General features: G+C 43.7%; 1 protein-coding gene across 1 annotated transcript in view; it reads right to left on the bottom strand.

Moving 5' to 3' along the window:
• Sgcd (sarcoglycan delta) overlaps positions 1–16,423 on the bottom strand; it is a 381,874-nt gene that overhangs the window by 143,958 nt on the left and 221,493 nt on the right. The window contains exons 4-5 of the mRNA XM_050138660.1: positions 13,737–13,824; positions 6,268–6,387 (exon numbers count right to left, since the gene is read on the bottom strand). Of these exons, the coding sequence (XP_049994617.1) occupies positions 6,268–6,387; positions 13,737–13,824 (208 nt within the window). The remainder of the gene's footprint in view (positions 1–6,267; positions 6,388–13,736; positions 13,825–16,423) is intronic.

Here is a 16,423-nt window from a genome sequence, read left to right as displayed (position 1 = left end):
AGTGAAAGATAAGCTTCATTATGCCTTGGCTTACATATTTATTTTATACTTCTCTGGTAGATGAATAGACAGATCTCACCACAAACTGAATATCTTTTGTCCCTGTTACAAAGAGAGAATCTTGTACTCCAGAGAACCCAAGGATGGCCGAAGCTCCCATGTTCCTGAGCAGAATGAACCTGGCATCTGAATGGAAGCATGGCCTTGAAGACTGGACTGGAAACATGACTAGGAAGATCATGGCTGCTGCCTTTGGAGGGGCAGGGAGTCCAGCAGGGGAGGCTTCAATTTCATTGCAGTGAGTGAAGCAAAGGGATATTCGAGATCTCCAAAAGGGCCAGAAGAGTCTACACGCCTGGGAATGTGGAACAGGAAGATAGAGGACACTTTAGGCAAATAGTAAACAGTGTATGACATTCTAGGTGGCATTCTGAGGGCATGACATTTTGTATATGGTGGACGTGGTCACTGTCATGTCAAAGAGCAATACCTCAGAGCCATGGAGAATTAGCAAGGCCTTCCTCAGGTCAGGCTCAGAATGGTTAAACCTTTCTCTAGTTCAAGTCCAGTGTTGATGATTGGCCAGTGTGTACAAAAACTAGAAAGTGAAGTTTCCTCCACCCAGATTTTTACCACCTGTTTGCTTACAGAGGTCTTTGAAGGCTATCCAGTCTCTCCCTCTGTGTTGCCCATCATAAACATGCTGGGGTTCTTAGCTGATGCAGTAGTTGGTGCCACTCCGTTAAAATGTGCAGAGTTCACCTGATCTCAGCCTTTCTGTACATGGGTCTTTGTTTCTGACCCTCACTACCCTCGTCAGGTTTCCAAACCCGAGCCACACAGGTTTGGCAGGGGTAGATATCCAGTAAATTGACACAAATATTGTCACAGTAAGTAGGACTTTTATAGGTGTAGGATTTCACATGCAAATGTGAAAAGATAAAACTGAGGACTGGATTTCAGGGAAGCCCACAGATGTCAGCAGTGAAGTCAACTGGCTTTCCAGGTGAGAGAAAAGGCCACCAAGGAAGGAGAGGAACAGAAAGCAGAGGGGACAGCCAAAGGATAGGGAGAGCAGTGTGTCCCTAGAGGTGAAATAGTGTGACGCCGGGAACCAGGGACTCATTTTTGTTCCCTCTTGTGATGCTGACATACTGGAAGGCTGAGACACCTGTGATGCAGATCATAGACAGGAGTAAACAAGATCCTCACTTGGTCATTAGTGCTCTGTGGAATCGTGGCAGGATTTCAGATATCCACATCTCCATTTGCTTATATGTAAAGAAAGAGGACAAGCGTTCATGATCCTTACGAGGTGGATGTAAAGACCAAATTTATTTAGTCATGATAAGCAATGATAACACACCCCACCCCTTCTCACTGAGCAAACAGTCCTGGTTCAACATTCATAAGTTGTATTCAGATGGTAGCTTTGCTGGGTCTCAGTGGTTGATGTTTGTCTGATCAAAATGCTACCAGCAGAGCCACAGGGAAGGGATTTCCAGGTGGTCATCTTAGGCTGGTGTTTTGAAAACTCTAGGATGTATCTGCATCAGTGGGAGGGCCTCTTAAATCAATTCTAATGCTGCAGTGTGCAGAGCTAATCCAGTTTACACCTCTAACATAAAGACCATAGCTCTTCTTATATGATGCTCCTTATATAAAGACTATACTGTACAAACTACTGTCTTAATGAGTGAGAGGAGAAACTACCATAGGAGGGGTTTGGTCAGGCAAAGCCTCCAAGACCAGAATTCAACTTTGCAATACATTTGTTACCAAGATCTGCTCACTTGTGCTGATTACGTTCTATTGTCAACTTGACACAGCCAAGAGGCCACCGGTGAAAGGGACCCTCAGCTGAAGAGTAGTCTGCATCAGATGAGCCCTGTGGAAATGTCTACAAAAGACTATCTTGACTGGTGATGGATGTGCGAGGGCCTGTATCACTATGCCATCCCTTGACAGGTAGCTGTGGACTATGTAAGAATCCTAGCAGAAAGTAAGCCAATAGGAGTGTTCCTTCATGATTCCTGCTTCAGTTCCTGACATGATTTCCCTCACTGATGAACTGTGATCTGGAAGTGTAAACCAAATAATCCTTTCCTCCCTAAGTGGCTTTAATAAGAGTGTTTTACCATAGAAACAGAACGCAGACTAGAACATCTGCATACATATAAAAGTGTGGCACCCCCTAACTTAGGAAGGCATGTTCTCTGCACACACATGAAAGTGTAGCACCCCCTAACCTATGAAGGCATGTTCTCTTCTGGACTCGTTGTGTATATAGTCTACTAGTCCCAGCTTACCTGAGATATAAATACTTTTGTAAGTTCATAACCAATTTCCTTTGTGGACTTACAAGTATAGTATGTTCAAGTTGAGACCTTGATATGTTCTCCTGAAGCCCAAATAGGCTACTTGAAGCCACCACCAACAAAGTAAGTGCCTATATCCTCAATGCTTGCTTGTGTGCTACACATTCTACACCCACTGCATTCTGTGCTCCCAAGAGTGCTGAAAGCCAGGCATCACAGGGAAGGAGGAATAAGATACCTAGGAAGAGGAAGTCACACCCACAGCCAAAACCACAGCTAGGTAAGCACAGAAACAAGTGGGAAAACACTTACATAGAGTGTGCGAGGCCCAGGATCTAGCCTCAGCACCACAGAAAAAGGAAAAGAGCAAAAATTGGTTCTTACTCATTTTACCCTCTTCTCTGTACACACATACACACAAACACACACACTCACACACACAAATACACACATGCTCACACACAGACACAAACACTCACACAAAATGTAGCCCAGTGTCACACACACACATACACACACACTCTTACCACTCACAAACACATACACATACACACCTATACATACACATATGCACACACATATACACATACATACAAATACATACACATACACATACACATAGACTCACACACAGTGTAGTTCAGGGTCTCTCTCTCTCTCTTTCACACACACACACACACACACACACACACACACTATGTTGTCCAGGGTGACCTGTAACTTACTATTAATACGTAGCCCTTACAATCATCCTGCTTTATCTCCCCAAATAAGAGCTGAGATTACGACTGTAGACCACCACTCTGGCTCCCTACATCTCTTGCTTTAGACAGGTAGAAACTAAAGCTTAGTGAGAAAAGTCACTTTGAACAAGGTCACTTAGACCCTAGGATGATGAGCAGAGATTCAAACCCAGTTGTGATAGCTGCTCCCCTGAACTACCCATCCAAACCCGGACCTCCCAAGAGCTTTCATGGTCTCACAAACTTCTCATTAAGCTGAAAATGAAATCGCCTACACATTTCATTCCACACCATATGGCAGAGTCCCAGCTGACAGGAAGCTCATCTCTCCAGCATGCTAGGACCTTTTCACTGGATGTGAGATTGGTGGGGTGGTCATTTCCCAATCTTTAGCACCATTAAAAGCAGGTGGATTCATTTGGATGTGTCCTTTCTAATTTTTCCAGAAATAAGAAAATGCTCCTAAAGCTGGAGAATGGCAGATCTTATCAGTGGTTCTTCAGATGAAATATCGCCGCTAACGAGAACAAGTGATAGTTTTGAAGTAACTGAAGATTATCATGTGTCCTGTATTTTAGTCTAAGCAACTGTGGGACGGTGAGGTTTAATAAGACACCCTTACAAAGCTACATAAGGTTAAGCCAACGTGTCTAGATATCTAACATTATTGTGAATCACTTGATTCTCTTTGCAAAGTTGGGTTATAACATGGTGACATGAATCAAAAGTATGAATGAACTACTGGGGACAGTTAAAATCCATGCTTACAATATTATCATATATAAAATACCACCATTCCTTCTTCCTGCCAACTATTTCAGAGCTGGTAACATACAATACCATTGAGTAAGAGTAGAGTCTGAAGTTTTGTGTTCCCTAATACTCTCCAACCTACCATAAGTCTGGAAAGGTCATTTCTACATATACAAACATAATTTGTGACAGGCAAGAAGCTCTCTGAACTGACATTCACTCGTGGTGGAGACCACCAAGCTCGGTGTCCACGACTGGGGATTTGAGCTTGGGTCTGACTATAATGCCCTATTTTCTCCAGAAAGTTTCTATACCTTTCCAAGCCTCCACTTTCTCATTTTTAAGTAGGATTAGTGAGAGGACTCAGCAAGGAACTGTCGTTTAAAGTGGCATACCCCGTAATTGAAACAGCAGTCAGGGAAAACTTGCTCTCAGTCCTACCGAACTCCCTTCACGTATAGCTCAGTGCAATTCTGCCACCTGCAAAATCGGGGTGAGAAGATGCTGCCTACCTCACACAGAGAAAGGGCAAGTAAGAGATGGGAGAAACCAGACGTGTTCGTGCGTGACCGCAATCACAGCTCTTACTCTGAGAGACTGAAGCAGGACAAGTCAAGTTCAAGGTCACACAGTTCACTAATGCACAATTATGTGTGGTACCTGATTAGAGCAAGTAGTCTACAGGCTCTAAAAAAATTTATTCATTTAGGCGATATTAAAAAAGAGTTCTGTGTGGCCAGGCCTTCGGATCCAACTTGGGGACACATTTGCTACCAAGACCTGTCTCAACTGAGCCACTTCCTTTTCATTGTCAGTTTGTCCCAGCCTAGAGCCGTAGCAGACACAGAATTGAAATAATGAACCTATTTTGATAATCGTCCAGTGTCTGTCATTTCCACTTTCAGCCCTCACCCGCACGCCAATGTGATCTTGGTCTCTCAGCTATTATACATCTTAGAGCTGTGTAATTTTGAAATTTTGGTTTTACTTTTTTTCTATCAATGAAAAAGCAGGGCTTGAAAGCCTGTTCTGTAGGGAACCCCCATTCTGCAGCTGTGAACAGGAAGGCCCCTGTAAGAGAACCCAGCTGGATCGCTTTATATGTAAGTCACTGATGAGGGACTGGCCAGCCGCTTGTCTTCCTGTCTGGGCACTCTGGGCCCTCACCTCCAATTGGCCCCTTAAGGATGGTCACTTCAATGGTCTGACTGCTGAGCTGATGACATGTTAAGACAAGGGGACAGGAGCCTAACTGGTCTAGAATGACTGACTAAGGTTGAGTAGTAATGGTGTGTGTGTGCGTGTGTGTGTGTGTGTAAAATAAAGAGTCTATGATAGTCATGATGGAGAAACCCACAGGGACCCACACTTGCAGGAGCTCATGGACTTTAAACCAACATCTGGGAATCCTGCATGGAACCTAACCAGGCCCTCTGCATGTGGGTGACAGTTTTGTAGCCTCGGCTGTTTGTGGGAACCCCCCGGCAATGGGGGCAGGATCTATATCTAGTACATGAGCTGGCTTTTTGAAGCCCATTCTCTATAGTGGGATGCCTTGCTCAGTCTTGACACAGGAGGTGAGGGGAGGGGATGCTTGGTCTTGCTTCAACTGAATGTGCCAGGCTTTGTTGACTCCCCATGGGAGGCCCTTACCCTCTCTGAAGAGTGGATGGGGGTGGGTGGAGGACAGATGGGGGAAGGGAGAGGAGGGGACAAAGAGGTAACTGAGGTTGGTATGTAAAATGAATAAATAGAAAAAAGTGTGTCCTACATGAATAATACTTCCTTATATGAGCATACATTGAAACCCAAAGGTAATGGTTGAAACAGGAACCAAAATGAACTCAGGGTATGAGAAAAGCTCACTGGGGAATCAGGGTCTATGCAGGTTAAACTACCTCGCTGTAAAAGAACCTAGGAAAGTGGCCTTGTTTACACTTCTCCATCCTATTTGTGTTTGTGCTCTTATAACAATATACTAGGGAGTGTGTGGCTTAAAACAACATCCTCCTCCTCCTCCATAGTTTTGGAAGTTAGAAATTTAAGATTCAGTATCAGTCGGGTTGGTTTCTGAGGCAGGCTAGGTACAAACGGCCAAATTCTTGTAGTTGTATAAGTGACGGAAGGAAAATAACAAGGGACACACGTGAAAAGTGAAGAAGGGAAGAAGGAGAAAGAGGAATGGAGGAGAGGGGAGGAGAATGCAGACTTCCAAATAATCAGTTTCTTCATTCTTTAAAAGGGACCTCATGTTACAGATAAAAGCTCCAATCAACTTCAGGGATGGATTTCCTGATAAAGGTGCAATCTCCAAGTATTGTCGTACAAGAGGGTTAGAATTTTAATATGTGCATCGAGGGAAGGCACAAGCCCTCAGCTGATGGCACCATGTCATTCTCCCTTCAAAATATACATGGTAGCATCCAGCCAATTACGTGTTTAAGCTTTCTCACCTAAGACTCGCAATCTCTCGGCTCCCACGACCACTTCATTGTCATCCGCAGAAAAGAGCAATTTTCCAGAAACCGTTTTTACTTCAAACTTTTTGCCATAGGCTTCCACAGCCTTCGGACCTAAGAGGGCGAGAGAAAGAAAGAGAGGAGGAATACATTAGCCTCATCGAATTTGACTACAAAAGCTTTTCATAGGGCATAGGCGCTCCCCGGGACTGTGTCTGATTTTAATGTTAAGTGGATTGGTTTTCTGAAGCCGGCTGTGGAAATCAGTGTCTTGGCGGCATCTCATCTTGTCAATTGCTTTTCATCACATGGTCCTGTCATGTGGGTTTAGAGGTCATCCTATTCTCCTCGTCCTAATGCTTCAATGAGATTTCCCTCTACTAGCCTCAAATTAGTGTCAAACACTTGAGGCTTTTGATCAAAAGTGTCGGACCCAGAGTATCATCATCTCTTGTGGAGCTAACCATCCTCAGCTAGTTGTCAGTAGCAGAAAGTATTCTCATGACTTGAGCTGAAATGTGTGTGTGTGTGTGTGTGTGTGTGTGTGTTTATACCCTTGACCCACTAACTGACATGGAGACAAATCTATTTCCTTAGTACACAAATACTTTCCAAGAAGAAATGACTATATTGTAATTAACTCTTCTACACGTTAAATATCTTATATAGTATAAAGTAATTTAATAAAAAATATGCTTTGAGTTCATTGTGTGCCGTCAGATGCTGTTCTTGGACATAGACTACAGCAGTACATGAGGGTGGGCTCTGATCCCATCACACCTGTATCCTGATGGAGCCAGACTTACACAGATCCAATTTAGGTTTTTAAATTTTTTATTTAATTATTTATATTTTAGGTATGAGAGCCCTGCATGTATGCCTGCATGCCAGAAGAGGGCATCAGACAGAAGAGGGCATCAGATCCTATTACAGGTGGTTGTTGAGCCACCATGTAGTTGCTCACGATTCCATGTGGAACTGAACTTAGGTCCTCAGGTCCTCTGGTTCTTACCCACTGAGCCATCTCTCCTGTCCCCAGATTCAATCTATTAATGCATCAGAAACCTCTAGATCTTTAGTAAGAAAGTGAGCTGGTTAGCATATTTGAGGTTCTAACAGGAGTTACCTGAGCCTGTCTAAGCTGGGACTTCCCCAGCATATACGTTTCAGGGGCTCCCAAAAGCTGGTCCGTATGAAAGAATTCAGCTCTGATCAAATAGAGTCTATCTTTTGGTCTACCTTGTAGTCAAATTTGCAGGAAAAGTCAACACACATTATATCTTCCTAAAGAGGTCACTGGGATTCTGCTGTTGATCTTGTTTGCTTTCTTCTAGAAAATTTTCAAGAGACTATTATTTAAAATAAATAGCTACAAGAGGGTCAGCAGACTACACCTGCAGGGACCCAAGAATCTTTAGCCATTACAGGGAAGAAGAAAGCACTTTTCACACAAACACAGGCATAGGGACAAAACCCTGCAAGTATTTACAGTGGGATCTAGGCTCACGCGCTGGTCTATTGTCAAGGGGGTGAGGTTTAAGCAAGCAAGATTTAGAGGAAGTATTTTCAGGGTGTGAGAGTAATTTTCAGGGTGGGATAGCCAGTGGTTGGCTATCCCAATAACTCTCATCTAGAAGTAGGACAGAGCTGTGCAATGCTAAAATGGTATCGGCTAAACAACAGTCTCTGATTTCACCTGGGAGGAGGATATGTGGGGTGTTGATGTCTGGAAAAGGCTGATCCTTTTCCTCTATGCTCAGAAATGTTGAGAAAGAGAGAGAAAGCTAGATTATGCATTTGTGTATATGTGTTTGGTTTGTATGTATGTATGTGTATACCTCTCCTATGTATATGTATGTGTTTTGATGGCTCCATGCATCTTGGTCTCAAAAGGACCCTACCTAGTAATGCTTTGTGAAATTACTTAAGTTTAGACTGCAGTTTGGCTATTAGAACCAGAATAGCTCCTGTATATCTGGGATGATGGTCTATGCCAAAATATGGGACTTGGAGACAAAGCGCCCTCCTACTCCTCTCCGCTAGGCAATGTGGCTGCAGACAAGTCATTTCATCTTTCTGTTTCTGTGCATGCTGAACTGAACTCTCATTATCTCCTCTGTGGGTCTCATGGAAAGGCTGCAAAGGTCAGATGACATTGAATTCATAAAATGAACTTTGGAGGCACAAAAATGCCATGGGTTGTGGTGATTGTTCCACTGGATATTGTTGTCACCTTCGTCATCACCATCAGCAGCATTCTACTGCGATGTCTATGGCGTATTGAACATCACTAACGATGATTGCCTCTTAGCCCGCTGTCATACTCACATTCAATTGGCTTTCCAGGACACTCACACTGACTCTCTAACTTGAAAAAGGTTCACAGAAAAGGTTCCTTAATGAGCCAGAGACTGAAGCGGCAGAGATCATACAGAATCTACAAGCATCGTGAGTCCTGGAGATGCTCTTGTCTGGTTGCACAGAAAAAAAAAAAAAGCCCTGTGAGCCTACTGTTTCCTCAAGGTCATTGTCAGAGCAAAGGAGAATCTGAGAACGGGATTTAGTTCTCAGAACGCTACACGGAGCACAAAGTAGATCTTTTTGTTTAAGAAGGTGAAGAGTCAGCATGCCCAAGACAGCAAGGAGATAAGATTTCAGAGGAAGAGAAAATGTAGAAACCAATGGCAAAGAACTTAAGGAAATCCTGAAGAATGACAATGTGTCAAGGATTTAGAGTAGGGACTCCTCTGTGAGTTATGATGGAGCTATCTTATTGATGCCATTAAATCTTGAAGTGAAATCTATACTGTTTGTTAAGTCCAGAAAGATGGCATTGTTTCATGGGAAGGAAACAGAAAATGGAAGAGACAAAATATCAGTGAAAAGTGAATGGACAACCTCAGGATGGCCATAGACAGGTAAGGGCAGTCTGCCCATTCCAGACCTAGTCATATGGAGATAAAGACAGTGGGAGACAAATGCTTGGCCTTGGCTTCCATGAACCTGACAAGATTGTCAGGCAAGGCTCCAGGGGTTCTGTATATAGCTTGAGCTCACTGTGGACTCTGGAACAATGTGTGAGACTTACGGGGGTGGGGGGGTTTGGGCAGAGTGAAGAGACCATAAATAATCACAGCATACAAAGCACTTACTCTTCAGGAAACCACAAAATATGAAATAGAATTTCTCAAGGGCCAGAATCATTTGCCAACACAAAGCACAGCAAAACAAAGCTTTAGCCGAAGGTCCTCATAGTGACTGCTGGCTAGCTGTGCAGACCACTTTGACCTTTGTTGGGTTTCCCTGGGACTGCCAAAATTCCATGGTTATGGCTGGAGTCTTAAAAGATGACTCTAGAGCGAAGGTCTGGTAGCATTGGACACTGTTTGAGAAGCCCTCCATGAAGCTAAAGCTGTTTGGGGGATAGAAAATCAGCATGACTTCCAACTTGAAGCCTCCTCCAGTTAATACCTTTCCATGGGTGGTAGTCTATGTCCGACGACTCAGTTTCTTCTCCCCAACTGGGAGGAGATTGGTATAGAACATTATTTTAAGGTGTGTTACCTTTGTTTATGCTCTGAGACATTTGTTTAATGATGAAAAGTCATGATGTTTTGTTTAGGCTGCACTTGTTTAACTCTGTGAAGCTGTGATTCTTTGCCTGTCTAAAGCACCTGATGGTCCTAAAAAAAAAGAGCTGAATGGCCAATAGCAAGGCAGGAGTGAGGATAGGCAGGGCTGGCAGGCATACAGAGCATAAATAGGAGAAATCTAGGAAAAGAGGGAACTAGATAGAACAAGGAGAGGAGGACATTAGGGGCCCTCCACCCACCAAGCCACGGAGTAAGACTGAGAGCAAAATATTCAGAAGAAAAGAAAAAGTTCGGAGGCCAAAGGGTAGTCAGGCTAATTTAAGTTAAGAAAAGCTAGCTAGAAACAAGCTGAGCAAAGGCTGGGCATTCATAAGTAAGACAAATTTTCTGAGTGTGTTTATTTGGGAACTGGGTGGCAGGACCCCCAAAGAGTAAAAGAGTGAAAAACAACCAACAACATTTTGGCATTCCAATGTGGGGCTAGAGTGAAAGAAAACCCACTAACAGGAGAAAGCGAGGCCTCACAGGTGTAGGTACTGTGGCCACCAGGAATCTGAAGACTGGAAAAGCCTAGTGCTTTTTCTTTGGGACGCGGACCCCTTTCCCTCCTAAAGCTGTTCTCCTTACAGGTTCCAGTATCGCATAGATGGATTGTGCTAAGATACTCAAGCAGTAACATCGTGAGTCAAAATGCACCAGTGGCTTGGCTTGAGTTCCAGCCCTGGAAAAAAATGCTTCATGCAAAAAAGATGAGCTGAACTTAGAACATGGGGCATTCTGGTGGACTTCTGAGATTTTTCCCAGGTAAACTCAAGAGTTTAGAACGCTCAGGATTGCAACTCTTGGGAGACATGAGGAAGAGTTCATCCCATATACCAGGAATTAGAAAGCATTCTTTTTACCTCTTTTTGTTTTTCCAGAGTTAGTTTTTCTTGTTTCTCATTTTAAAAGAAAGGATTGCTGTCTTCCTGCTCCTAAGAGGGACTAATCAGAAATGGGTACTAAAAGATTACTGGAAAGCAAGAGAAGAAAAAAGAGAGGAGGAGAAAGGAAGGAAAGAGGAGTGACCAGAGTGTCTAAAGGGGTGGGAGGGAGAGTCGGGTTGGGTAATGGAGAAGAAGGGGATAATAGAAGAATAAGGAAGGGGGATAGGAAGAAAGAATGCAGAGAATGGATGAAGGAAGCAAAGAGGAGAGAGAAAGGTTGGGAAGAAAGAAGAGGAGAAGATGAATATGGAGAGGGAGAGTTTGGAAAGAAAAAGAAGATGAAGAGAGAAAAAGAGAAAAGGGAGAAGAGAGAGGAAGGGAAGGAGATGGAAAGAGACAGGGCCGGCTCTCTTTAGAGGGATAGCAGTCATTTTCAGCTTTATCAAAGCACAACTTTTCAAGTAAACCCAATCTCCTACTGCAGATAAATGACGACTGATCAACAGGCTGGATCCGTTCTTTTTGAGCCCTGGGATGTGGGTGCTGGAGGTTGGATTTATCTCTCTCCCGGAGGCACTTTTCACACATGCTGTTTAAATCACTGCTTACTGCAGCTGTTTATTTAATTATTTAGCACCGGTGACTGGAGGCCTGATGTTATATTAGCAAAGCCTGCAGTCCAGATGCTGGCTGTGACAGGGTGTTTGTGCATCACAGGCTCTACTGGGCAGCATTTCCATAGAGCCAGGAGCTTCTTAGCTGTGTATGGCCCGGTCCACCTCAGGACTATGCAACTCCTGACATCCATCTGCAGCTTTGTTGGGGGAGGGGGATTATTTGGGGAAGGAGGACTACGGCTCTGTACAAAGGTACCGGCTTCCCTGTGACTTGCTTCCCTCTGACTCAGTTACTAGTGAATCTCTGGAAATTCTACTCATGGTAATGTGTTTGAAGGCATTTGGGATACTATCATCTCAAAAATCCATCTGGATGCTTTTCTCTCAACCCCAAAGTCAAATGGCCTTTTCTTCTGGAGGTCGAAGAATGCCGCTCTGACCCACACTTTTCTCCTTCCACTGCTGGGTAGACAATGCCTCTCTGTTCGTCACGTCTTGAAAACCTACAGAGGGTACATTGATCACGGCCACTCAACACATGGCTGTGTCCATGAGGCCCAGGCTTATCAGGGGAGTCATTATCATGAACAACCAATCCTTGTTTAAGTTGCTGGAATTCAAAGCTGCAAACCTAGCGGGCATTTCCCATGGCTATTAGGAATAGAACTTCTGTATGAAAAAGAGCCACACATTTACAGCCTGTGGACACATCTGGAGCTTGCAGTTGAGTTTGGCTCAAAGACATCAAGCAAAGAGGACAAGGCTTCCCAGTACCATTAAAGATCCTTTTTCTATTACCTGGGGAGGTGGCTCAGATGGTAAAGTTCCTGGTATGCAAGCATTGAGGGCTTGACTTTGGATACCCAGTTCCCATGTAAAAGCTGGGCATGCCAACTGTGTCTATAACCCCAGTGTTGGCATGATGGGGAATGGAGGGTTAGAATAAGCAAAAATCCCTAATTGGCCATCCAATTATACTCACATATCACACATACACACACACACACACACACACACACACACACACCACATACACACTCTGCTCTTGGTTTAGTATAGCTAGCTAGCCTTCCTCCCCTATTGAAAAGGGAACTTTAGATAGTACGACTCTTTGCCCAAATTAAAAACAGCCAGTTCCATCCTAGGGCCCATGATTTCCAAAACCATGGGGTTTTGTTTCTGATTACAGTACTGGGAATTAAATTCCCTCCTGAGAAACAGGCCCCATCCAATCAGAAAGCAGTTGGTTACCTGCTTGTGTTACCACTGCACAAGCAGGCACATCTTGGTAGGCTAGTATTGCAGCATGCAGGGACATACCACCAAACTGCCTTCTAGATGTTATTTATCTTATACCCACAGACCACTCTCACGCTTAGTCAGAGAGGCTTTTTTTAGTTGTGGGAAGCCATCAGTGGAGAGGTTCACAACTGGCCAGAACATGTTAAAGAAAGACACTGGGTGCTCAGCCCTAAATGAGACATCTCTATCAACCCCTTCTCCACCAAGACTCAGGGATCATCGCAGAAGATGAGGTCAAAGTGATGTAAGAGCTGGAGGATAGGGAGGAGTGCTGAGAAATGTCTTCTGCAGGCAACAAGGCTGTTACACGCATGAACTGAGAGAGGTTCCCTGCACAAGACTATAGAAGATCAAGCCAGAACAAATACAAGCATAGATGGGGTACAAAATCTCTAGGCCCCACAACTTACTGGGGAACTACAAACACTAGATAGTTGCTGGGGAAAGAGAATTCTCTTTCTTTCTTTCTTTCTTTCTTTCTTTCTTTCTTTCTTTTCTTTTCTTTTCTTTTCTTTTCTTTTCTTTTCTTTTTTTGAAGACATGGCCACTGGTAAGTTTTCCATCGTCCAGTGAATAGCCCCCTATCTGCATATGTATGGGCAAAACTAGCTGGAATTTGTAGGTTATTAAAATTAAATTGGGTGAGAGAATGTTAGGGAGAGTTGGAGGGAGGAAATGAGGCCTATATGACCATACTTCACTGTATATGTGTATGAGAGTCTCAAAATTAAACAGAAAAGTTTAAAAGGAGTTTTCTTGGTTGAGCACCAGTTGAAGCAGCTGGCTTGTGTTCAGGGGTCACATTCTACTAAAAACAGGTTTTCTGCAAAAGCAAGCGCCATGGTACTCGGTAAGTGAAACATGTGAAGAGATGGTACTGAGCCTTTCGGTAGAATCAGAGGTTACAAGCTGGAATTTCTTCTTTACACAGCAGGGTCAGCAGGCCCTTGCTGAAGTTCATGTAGATCTCACAGGACAGTCTGCTTTGCCTCGGTGCTCAGATGGATCAGTTTTCCTTCTCTTACCTGTCACCAGCCGAGTCAGCACTTTCGTCTGGTCATTGAGGATGTTCACTGTCACGTTCCTGGCAGATTTGAAGTAGAGGGCATTACCCTGTAATAAGAAAATGGAAGACACATATGAAGGTGGCAGGTCACTGCAATCAAGGGACTGTGATCCCAGCTCTTCCTGGGCTGACCTGGTTCTTGACAAGTTCTGACTGATGATACATCTTGGTTTTAGAAATCGTGATAGTTGATGGTAGGTATTGATGGGCACACAGTTAACAGACATTTTCTCTAAAGAGAGAGACCTCCAACACTCATGTGCACACACACACACGCACAGGCACAGGCACAAGTATACATATACACACACATACACGCACACACACACACACAACTGAATAAGAGAGAGCTGAGATGTACAGGATTTTTTTTTTTTTTGGCGTCTTAGTGTCGAAAAGAGTTAGTCTTGTAGCACAGGAGCAACTGATCACCTTCCAGCCATGTTCCTTCTGGATTCCAGTTTCTCCAGAGGAGCCATGCAGCTCCCAAAGAGAAGAGCTGAAAGGTGAGGTGAACACCTTCCCATCAAGAGAATCCTCTATGCAAATGCTGATGGCAAACATGAAGAACCTGGGAGATCATGATGTGGAGACCCAGAGAGACAGCTGAACTGAGCTCTTGGGAGCCTGTTCGACAGCTGGGGAGCCTGTATGGGAACCACTGCATCTGGGTGACAGTTGTGTAGCTTTGTCTGTTTGGAGGGTCCCTAACAGTGGGACCAGAATCTGTCCCTGATGCATGAGCTGGCTTTTTGGAACCCATTCTCTGAGATAGGATGCCTTATTTAGCCTTGATGCAGTGGGGAGGAGCTTGGTCCTTCCTCAATTTGATATGCCATGCTCTTTGTTGACTCCCCATGGGAGGCCTTATCTTTTGTGAGGAGTAGATTGGTGGAGGTGGGGGGAGGTGATGAGAGGGAACAGAAGGAGGGAAAGGGGAGATTGTGGTTGGTATGTAAAATAAAGGATTTAAATTTTTTTTAAATGGTGGTGGTGGGGGAGAGCCTGGGAGAGATGACATCCTCAGGTAAATCTCTGCCTGCCCATTTTTTCTGTTCTCCTTCCTAGGGCTCTTTTCCTTCAAATACTCTGTGTCAGACTCCATGTGTCCTCTTCCACACTGTGCTTCTTTCCTCTTTTTGAACAAAATTCAGAACAGGACATAGCATACTGTTATGAAAAGCCTGCTCCTAAACCTCGTGGGATGTGTGATCTCTGCTGACACTCCTCTCCTCTGCCATCTTGGTCCACAGTCTGTCTTCAATAGGTGCACCAGGAGGTGTGGCTCTATGCCAAGAAAATGTCACACTGGTCGTACATAATCTTTGGATGTTACATTGCTTTCATTTTACATTTAAAATCTTATGCCAACTTAATATGTCATAAAGTATGATGTTCTTCTGTCTTTCTCAGTCATTTAAAAGCTAAGAAACCCAAGAAAAATGAATAAAGAAGCCAACAAAAACCAAACAATAATAAATCTTCTGAGTGTTTTTTTTTTAACATAAGCAATTCAAAGCTATAACTTGTCAATTTCTGGTTCAGAAATTTCCTTTTTAATAATACCTGCTGGTGGCATCAGTTGTTTGCTATTGGAAGAATTAAAAAGAACTTAGCAGTGAGTTTTGTCTAAATCTGTCATTGAATGGTATGTGCCTCCCACAAAATTCATTACTACGGCACTGTAATGAATCTTCTCAAATGTCATATAAAAACAATATTCTGTAAGACAGACAAACTGAGTCTGTGCCTCAAAACCCTGAGTTTATTGTTGTTGTTTTGTTTTTTGAGACAGAGCTTCTTTGTGTAGTCCTGGATGTCCTGGAACTCACTCTGTAGTCCAGGCTGGCCTTGAACTCTGAGATTCGCCTGCTTTGCTTCACACCTGCTAGGATTAAAGGAGTGTGCCACCACTGCCTGACCAAAGTCTTGCTTTCTAATGGATACAAATTTACTTAATAGAGAACTATGGTAGTGATTTAGGTGCACAAAATGTTTGAGGGGCCTTCCTGATGCATGGGAGTAATTTGTAACTTTGGGCTGAGCAATGAGAGGCATGCCAGACTTCCTGGAGTAGCAGGCACTTAGGAAGGCACTCAGAAGGAGCAGAGGCATGGTCTTAGAAAAATGAATGTCAGGTAGGTAGTGTGGGTTGGGTGCCCAATGTATTTTTCCTTGTGTGCTTTGTGAGGATAGGGATTGATTGATTGATTACCAAGCCCAACCTTGTATCTGCTTATGACAGAAAAACAAAACAAAAGAAAAAAACCAACTGCTTATGACAGAAAAACAAAACAAAAGAAAACAAAAAAAAAACCCAACAATCCCCCCCCCAAAAAAAAACAATAGGAGCAACAGCCAAAACCAAGGTCAGAGGTAGGTTTCTCCCTTGGAAGAGAGGGGAGGAAAAAAAAAAAAACAATAGGAGCAACAGCCAAAACCAAGGTCAGAGGTAGGTTTCTCCCTTGGAAGAGAGGGGAGGGCCTGGCTGCCAACAGAAACACACAACCTAGACTCACAGTGTCTCTCACCTAAGGCAAATTGCTACAATGAACTGCTAAACCCATGACCTTTATGCCATTAGGAAAGAGTTAACCTTGGATGTGAGCTATGGACTAGTTAGTGTCTGGGGTAGAGAGGATGAGT

The sequence above is a fragment of the Alexandromys fortis genome, unplaced genomic scaffold, assembly GCF_014885135.2.
Source record: "Alexandromys fortis isolate MF-2015 unplaced genomic scaffold, M_Fortis_MF-2015_v1.1 scaffold_11, whole genome shotgun sequence".
In the NCBI taxonomy this organism is placed as follows: Eukaryota; Metazoa; Chordata; class Mammalia; order Rodentia; family Cricetidae; genus Alexandromys; species Alexandromys fortis.
Note: the sequence above shows the minus strand (reverse complement) of the source record. Positions and strands in the feature narration are given on the sequence as shown.